The 8957-nt window shown below is 34.5% G+C and overlaps 2 protein-coding genes across 2 annotated transcripts; one reads left to right on the top strand and one right to left on the bottom strand.

The window, feature by feature from the left end:
* Positions 1 to 2712: 2712 nt before the first annotated feature.
* Positions 2713 to 6297, top strand: LOC139872460 (uncharacterized). Its single transcript, XM_071860335.1, has 6 exons — positions 2713 to 3135; positions 4319 to 4518; positions 4682 to 4822; positions 4918 to 4998; positions 5113 to 5240; positions 6000 to 6297. Exons 1-6 carry the CDS (start codon positions 2907 to 2909, stop codon positions 6040 to 6042), a joined length of 822 nt encoding a protein of 273 aa, XP_071716436.1. The 5' UTR covers positions 2713 to 2906; the 3' UTR covers positions 6043 to 6297.
* Positions 6298 to 6569: 272 nt separating this feature from the next.
* LOC139873097 (uncharacterized) lies at positions 6570 to 8228 on the bottom strand. The gene is made up of 2 exons (XM_071861033.1): positions 7859 to 8228; positions 6570 to 7454 (listed from the first exon to the last, which is right to left on the bottom strand). The coding sequence occupies exons 1-2, from the start codon at positions 8187 to 8189 to the stop codon at positions 6745 to 6747; spliced, it is 1041 nt and encodes a 346-aa protein (XP_071717134.1). The 5' UTR covers positions 8190 to 8228; the 3' UTR covers positions 6570 to 6744.
* Between the last annotated feature and the right edge of the window lie 729 nt (positions 8229 to 8957).

Below are 8957 nucleotides of genomic sequence, written 5' to 3'. Positions count from 1 at the left end.
GGTGAAATCATAGGTTTAGTAAGTATATTATATTGAACCACAAGATTTATAACGTTGGAATAATAGTGAACCATTCTAAAAGTTGTTGTTTGTATCACGAGCCCCCAATTATCAAGGCTTAACTGTATACGAACCCCGTTAATATAGTGTTAGAACCTACACTATACCCGAAAATATATTTCATTCGCCAACGGTAGCGAACCGTCCGAATGAGGGTTTGTCAAACCCGTATGGATCCACACAACATAAGTTCTCGCTTACACCCTGCAAGTGTAACTAATGATAATTGAATTGAGGTTTTTTGTTCTAACTCGTACGTAGAATGTTTGTTTCCGTACTTGTGTTCACTTTGTAAAACGAAACGCTTATGTTTTCTCATCCCAAGTATAAGTGTAAAAGAGTAAAAGTGGGACTATGATCTCACCTCGAGTGCACGAGTAAAAGGTACTTCACAAAGTAAACGTGTGCAAGAACGAATGCTAGTCTTGACCTAAACAAGTAGGTTATATCAATACCGGTAAAATACGAGGTCGGTCGAAGTTGTTCAATTAGTCCTATGGCTCGTTACGACTCGATTATATAGCATGTGAGTCAAGTTGTCAAGTTTCATGCAAGATACAAGTGTAAAAGAAGGTTAGAACGATTACATAAGTCTTTGGTTAAGTTTGACTAAAAGTCTAACTTTGGTCAAACTCAAAGTCAACGGGGTCGGGTCGTGTATCCGAATATTGTACATAAAAACGTAGTCATATATAAGCATGTTGGCCAATTTTCATGTTAATCGGGCATATATAGCATAGCGGGAATTAAACGGTGTGACAAAAGTTAATACAAAACAGGAAGTGCTGACGTAGTCATGGCCGCGCCGCACCAAGGGTTAGCCGCGCCGCGCCACCTCAGTTTACTAGATGTTTCACAGCTTGGAAAAAGGCTGACTTCAAATTACTCATGGAGCAGCGCCGCGTGGCCATTTGGCGCGCCGCGGAAAAGCACCTGGGCACTGGGTTGTTGCAAAACATGAATCTGAAATAAAACCCCAAACACACAATAAATGTTCAAGCAACTCATAAAACACATATGATACATCATTTGGTAATACTTGTAACACCTAGTTCAACCAATACATTGACAACAATCATTCCAACATTTATTACCCCAAAATCCATCATTAATGTTCAACATAATTACTCCAAGTTCATTAAATGCATTTCATGACTCGAGAACCCAATTTACATATACGATATGCCGTTTCGTATTACATTGCAACTAAACACTTACCAACAACATTTCATAGCATTCAATGCATCAAAAGCTGATATTTAAGTCTATCAAACTCTAACCAAAAATCGCAAAATCAATAATCATTATAGTGAAGTTTTTCAAGTCAACCTACACATCAAATTGAAGCTAATGATGCTAGTAACACAATTTAATACATGAACTTTAACATCTAACAACATTTAATCAACCAAAACTCAAGATTAAACTAGTCATTTTTCAAGTTCAAGCTAGTTACACAAAAATGGAAAAAACGAGCAAACAAATCACATATTCATGTTAGACTTGAGCTATAGACACTAATTAACACTTTTATAAGTCAAGAACACCAAGAACAAGAAATCTAGAGTTTTTAGAAAGTTACCCACTAGAGATGAAATTGGTATCAAGTTGTAGAGGATGAAGAGAGGATTCCAAATATGTAATTTGTTTTGATGTTAGCTTCCTTGATAAGATTTAGATGGTGATTTAGTGATGAAGATGAAAAGGATGTAATAATGGAAGTAGTAATTGAAAGAAAAATGAAAAAGAAAAGAAATGAAAGTGAATGGGGAAGTGGGAGGGAGGTGATGACTAGTTCACTTAGTCAACTACTAGTTGATCAAGTTTGGTCAAGTGACAAAGTTAGTCTCTCGAGTTTGGTGTCGGGTGCGGAAAATAACTTTACGAATTATCTTAAATACACTAGAGTAAACGAGAGATGTTATAATTAATTATCTGACTTTAAAATAATTAAACGAAAAGTAAACGGAAAAATACGGGTTATTCACTCCATGTTCGCGTATCATTCCTTTATGGCGTCGCTTTCTGTGTTGGTGCAGCTTTTCGTCTTCGATTCCTAATGGCATTCTTAATGCAGTTAACTTGGCAAATTATGATATTGGTCCTATAGAGGTGAATGAAGCGTGTCTTGCGACTCGTTATGTTCTCCTATGGTCGATATGAAAGTGGAGAAACAAATTAGTTCACGCGCCCTTGGAGAATAGAATGGCTATTTTAAATGAGGATGTGGTGTGCAGTGTTAAAGTGTTGTCACACTTGTGGTTGTCGAGCACGAACAAAAAGGTCACCTGCGAATTTGGAGATTGGAGAAGAAACCCAAGGGCTCTTGACTCAAACAGCCAAAGCTTGTTTCATGGTCTTTTTTTGTGTTAATCTTTGGAGTCTGTAATTTATAGTGTACGCATCTTGTGTGCTTGTGGTATTGATCTCTAGCCAGTTGGCTTTTGTTTAATATAAAATCCTGTTCAGTTGCTCTTAAAAAAATAAAAAATAAAAAATAAAAATAATTAAGTGTGGTCATATTTTATTTTTATGTTTTATGTACGTAATGTTTTTCTCGCCCGTAGATTTGTTTGGCAACCAAATACAGCAAATATCAAAAACACCTATAAAATAAACAAACACAAATAAATAAAAAACACATAACTTTTATTTCATATATATTTGTCCCAAACAAATTATCACAGACCAGAAAACGCCCAACCACCCTTCATCACCTTCTTCCTCTCGATCATCTTCTCCGGCGAGAAAAGCAAGAAAGAGGGAAGATAAAGAAGAGGGTGGTTATCATCGCCGTTGATTTGATATTAATTTAATTTTTGATTAATTATTAAATAACAAGAAAAATGGGTCGTAAAAGAGGTAATTCGGCGGTGAATAAATTGTTCGTTTGGGTTCGTAAACAATCCATAAAAGTTAAAATATTTTTAGCAGTTACGTGTTTTTTATCATCTCTTATTTCTCTTAGATTTCTCGTTCGCGATACAAATCAGTTTTTTGTTGCTTCTGAATTTGTTCATGCTTCTGGTATCATTCTTCTTATTTACAAGCTTACCACCCTCAAAACCTGCTCAGGTACGATTCAAATTTCAATTTTTTTTTATAGGTGTTACATTTTATTTGTTGATTTTTTGAAATAATTTTTTATGAATTTGATATGATTGATACCATTTGATCGCATGCAGAGTTATTGTTCTTGATTATTTATGTAATTTGTTGATATGAACTTTCTATCAATATGAATTGTATCAATATTGTTCTTGATACCATTTGATACGAATTGGATGATTGATATGAATTGTATGATTAGTCCATTTGGGCTTTTCATTTTCTAATTAATAATTTGTTATTTGAGATAGAGCAACGGTGTATTGGTGTTTCCTATGATCTTTATCAATCCAAATATCCAATACTTCGTAAAATTGTTGATATATATATATATATATATATATATATATATATATATATATATATATATATATATATATATACACATATATACATATATATATATATAGATATGTACGTAGTACGAGACATTAAATACGTACTTAGACCACTCCCAATGACCGTGATAAGTAGTCCGTTATCACCATCCTTTTTAGCCATAAGCCATGTCTTTCACGTTTTAGACATGAATCAGTTTTAGCTTCCGCCATGGCGATCATTGTTCTTTGCATTATGAACATAATCTCTTCGTTTGTTTTTTTATGTGGGTATTTGTAGTTTTGTGATAGGTAGTGTGTAGTTATGTTTTTTTAAGAGGTTAGGAGTCATTGACAGGGGCCGAACGCGCTATTGGAACCCACCCACCCGATCATTTCCCTGAACGAACCAATACATACCTACTCCTCCTCGGGAGGACACTCCTACCACAAATCCATATGGACATCACGTGTGGTAAAATCTCCTCAGGTGAGGTCAAATATATAGACTTCTAAAACCTCTGAATCCCATGAAATGGGCAGGTAACCACAAGGGAAATATATTTGCAGCACATGGGAGTTGGGAGTTGAATCCCTGACCTCCTTAGGTCACTACCAATGCACCAACACTAATGATAACTGATAATGTTAAGTGGCGATGATGTGGCAGCTAAGAAGTTTAGTTATTTTAGTTATGATAGGGAGTGGTCTTATAGAACTTGTGGTTGCGTACACACTCTTTATGATCATTACTTTAACACTCTCTATAATCATTATATTTTAGTTAAAACCTACTATACTTGTATTGTAGATAATATTGTGTGTTTTTGCAGGGCTTTCGTTACAGACACAAGAACTCACAGCTATATTTCTAGCTGTAAGATTGTGTTGTAGCTATATGATGGAACACGACATTCACACCGTTCTTGATTTTGCTACATTAGTGTCTACTCTTTGGGTCATATATATGATCCGATTTAAACTAAATGCAACCTACAATGAAGACCTTGACAACTTGCCCAAATACTATCTGGTAAATGCAACCCCTGCCTTTAACTTATACTACTAGTTGACATACAAATTTTTTTTTTTTTTTTTTCATATACATACATTACATCTTTATTTTAAACTAAAGGAAAATATTAGTATTATTGTTGTGCTGACAAGTACTTTCCTTTTTTCTCTTTTCCCTTTAGTTGGTACCGTGTGCTATTCTTGCTATTTTTATTCACCCACATACTTATCATTCTCACATGAGCAAAGTTTCATGGGCATTTTGCGTGTATTTGGAATCAATTGCAGTCCTTCCCCAGCTAATTATGATGCAGAAAACCAAGGTTTGAATCTTTGAACGAATGCCGTATCCCGATGTTGCACATACTTAACTAAAAATAAACATAAAATAAATCTTTTAGCATTTTCTAAAATGTAGATGATCGAACCATCTACTGCCCGTTACGTTTTTGCACTCGGTCTTGCAAGATTTTTGGGATGTGCTCACTGGATCATCCAGGTACATAAAGCCATTGTTTATATACGTATAAAATGTTTTATATGTGAATTTATCGTTGTACAAATAAACCTCCAAACTGTAACTTAAGCGATGTATTGGTGTATTGATCTTTAGGTGTACGAATCTGCTGGATCGTATCTATTTTTACTAGGAAGCGGCTACTTTTGGCTGCCGACGGTCTTATTAGCAGAGGTGGTTCAGACGTTCATCTTGGCCGATTTTTGTTATTACTATGTTAAAAGGTATGTTACGTGACTAAATGCAGATTCCACAAAAACGTTTACTATTTAGAGGTGGCAAAATGGGTAACGGGGTTAAATGGGTTCAACTCATAAAATAAAATGGTACGGGTGAATAGAAGTTGGATTAGGTGGCCCCAAAATACTTGTTAAAATCTTCTACTTTCGAATGATCTGTTTTTAATAATATGAGTTAGGTGGTTCTGTTAAAGACTAAGAATACACTTTAGATGACTTTTGGTCCATTTGACCTGTTCTTTATCAAGCAAATTGTTTTATTGTACTCATCTGACCCGTTAGAGATCAAGCAAGGATGTAAAATTGAGAGTCAAGGACGATTTGTTCTGGACCTTGGACAGACAAGTCAGTCGAGTCTGAACGTTTTGGGCGTGGACCAATGTTGACTTTTAGTAATAAGTAAATCTAACACACACACATAAGTACATCTAACACACACACATACTACACATAATATGTCAAAGGGCACAATATGTAATTGTAAAGAATATTAAAATTTTGACCAACTTTGACTTTTACCGACTTTAACCCGATTATTTAGCATTGACCGACTTTTAGGTATTTTTGGGCGAAGTGGGACGAGTTAGTCCTCAAAGCAATGCGTCGGCCGACTTTTATAACAGTGAGATCAAGCATAACCCAAATTACCCGGTTCAAAAGTTAATGGGCAGAATCGGCCACTTCTAGTTATAGTAGGAAAAAAAAGTATGATAACCTCATGATTTTTGTTTTTATATACTGCAGTGTGGTGAATGGACAACTCTTAGTCAGCCTGCCACCTGTCTAGAGGTAGTTCGGCATGAACTTTGGATCAGAAAGGTGTATTTAGTTTACAAACGTTGTAATGGGCACTAAACTAAAGTTTCCCTGTTTTTTACCATCTCATAGTTATTGAGATAGTGTGAATTAACTAAGGGAAATCTATTGTGTAAGCCTTTTTTTTTTGGTTTTGAATGTTTATACATGTTTAGGGTGACTCTTGTAAAGATTAAAAGTTGAATGGTAAGTTTTGAATTTGCTGTCATGTTGAACAAAAAACTTGTGGGTAACAAGTTATATAAGAAATGTTTGTTAGGCTCTAATATTGGTAGCAGGTTAGTTAATTATTGACTGGTGTTTGTTTTATAATGTTAATATTTGAAACTTTTTTTTTGGAACGGCAAAAATGTTATTAAGACAAACTAGCGAGAAGTTAGAAAACTACAAATCAGATAAAGCAAAATTGCAACCGCATATTCCAGTTTATGTTCGAATTTCTAAGTCTAGTCGTTAACCAGCACAACAAGTGGGTGTAAAAATTGTAAACAAAACCTGGAGCATCAGAACCAGCAAGGTAGTCTATCTTATCAACCGAACATTATGCAGTGAACATAACAAACAAACTAACAACATAACCACTTTCCGAGTGCCAATTTCATAGCTTTCAGAACATGGACTCAATACATGTACATCAGATAGACAACGTTGATCTGAACCACATGAAGATCTTTCAGACTACCATCCATGTCAAATGTCGGTATCCAGCCCATCTAGCAGCAACACGAACACCAATTGCCAATGCTGCACATAATAAAGGAACTGGCACCCTTCGAGCCCCCGTTGTGGTAGTATCAGTAGTAAAAATTTCATCTTTCTCTATTGGCTGATTCTTGGAGTACTGAACCATGGCCAAAGCCAAAAAGCCGCCCATTACTACAACCCTAACCCACGGCTCACCTACACCAGTTAGCACTGCTGCAACAGGCAAAACAGATGACACATAATCTCTCTTTTTTATAAAACGAGAAAAACAAAATAACCCGGATAGCAACGTCCAAAACACAAGGTCTCCAATCATTCCTTTGACTGCAAAATATCCAGTCAACCCAGAAACGGTTAACAAATGCCATTGGTTGTCTACTGAATTTGGAGATGATGCTTCACTGATGGCTAGTATGGCCGATGTTAGTATGATTATTGTTGAAAGTTCAGGTATGGGCGTGAATTGTACTATTTGTGAGTAAAATGCTCGAATGGTGTAAATAGTAGTTTCAATGGCTCTAATTGTGGATGTGATTGGGTGACCTAAGAAATGGAATATTAAGGCTAATACGAACTTTGAAAGATAACCGAAGAATTGAAGTATTGATGTTGCAGCTTTTTTCCAGTTATAAAATTCCCATAAGACCGTTCGCCAAGCGTACACGAGGAAACCGAGTGCTAGATTAATAACCAAAAAGAAAACAAAGAAAAGGAACTTCAGTAATTCATAATTTCATGGTGATATATGAGCAATTATAAACATACTAAAAACTAGATAATCCTAAAAACATAAAACATACTAAAGGACTTTAACAGTAACAATTATACCAAAAATAAGTTTGAATCATCTGGTTTCGATTCAAGACAAAGTTATCTTACTATAGTACTATTCAACTCGGAGTAAACGTGCATCATCGATTCAATATATTTTGTTAATGCAGGGGTTACAACTTACAATACAGACAACAGCATTAAGCATAGTGGGGCTGAATCATCAAGAAACTATAACCAATTATGATTATTATACATTATATAATAAATAAATAAATTAGTTCAAATGAATAAAAGAGAAGAATTGGTACCAACAAAATAAGGCCAAGTAACAGGACGATCAGGGGCTTCTTTAGTCAGGTATCTGAATCTTTCAGGCATAGTACTCTCCCCTCGTGCTTGAATTTCAGCTTCTTCTTCTTCATTATTACTATTATTAGTAACATCAGATGTTGATTTTACCACGAAACGTAGTTGATTTTTTCTACCAAATGAAGAAAACCCTAATTTTGTCGTTAGAGAATGTGATGTTGAAAAATTACAACGTCCAATTGGATGATGCTGTGATATTTGTGTTCTACGAAATAAAATCGAATTTGAAGCAAGTTTTGGAGATGTGGAAATTGCTAAAACTGTCATCATCGCCAGTTTCTAGGGTTTTAGCGTTTCAGTAGTGCATTGTTTTATGTTTTATCCTCTAGTCTGTTCACACTTTACACTCGTGTGATGTCACTTTTACCCTCTGAGAGAGTGAGTGACTCATGGAATTTTCTTTAAATGAAACAGTTTAATTATATGTATTAAGTATTAAGCGAACGTAAATGCTAAAGTCATTTAGTTTAATGATCGGTGGAATCACAGAGTCCGACTAAAAAACTCGACAGCTGAACATTTCATCAAACACCTAAAATGCATATTAAACAATCCACATTCAATAATCATAAGAGATAATATTTGTGACGACCTGGGAATTTCTGACCAAATTTAAACATAAATTCTAATTTAATTTCGACACGATAAGCAAAGTCTGTAATGTTGAGTCTCAAAAACTTTGAACTGTGTTCATGCATACATTTGACCTTTGACCATTCCCGACGATTCACGAACAACTATTTGTAAATTGATACATACATACATATATATATATATATATATATATATATATATATATATATATTTACTTTAATTTGAAATTATATACAATTTAATTATTAGAACTAAATATGTAAAAATAATATAAGATGTAATGAGAAATATTATTATATGTATATATATATACTCAATATATTTATTTATGTAATAAAACATGTTACTAAAATGTGTTTATATATACATATACATATAGTATATTAAATATTCGATTTCGAGCTTAAATAGTAAACGTCAGTAAAACTCGGTTGGCATTTCGCC

This window comes from Rutidosis leptorrhynchoides, chromosome 10, assembly GCF_046630445.1.
Source record: "Rutidosis leptorrhynchoides isolate AG116_Rl617_1_P2 chromosome 10, CSIRO_AGI_Rlap_v1, whole genome shotgun sequence".
Classification (NCBI taxonomy): domain Eukaryota; kingdom Viridiplantae; phylum Streptophyta; class Magnoliopsida; order Asterales; family Asteraceae; genus Rutidosis; species Rutidosis leptorrhynchoides.
This window is presented reverse-complemented; position numbering and strand designations above follow the sequence as displayed.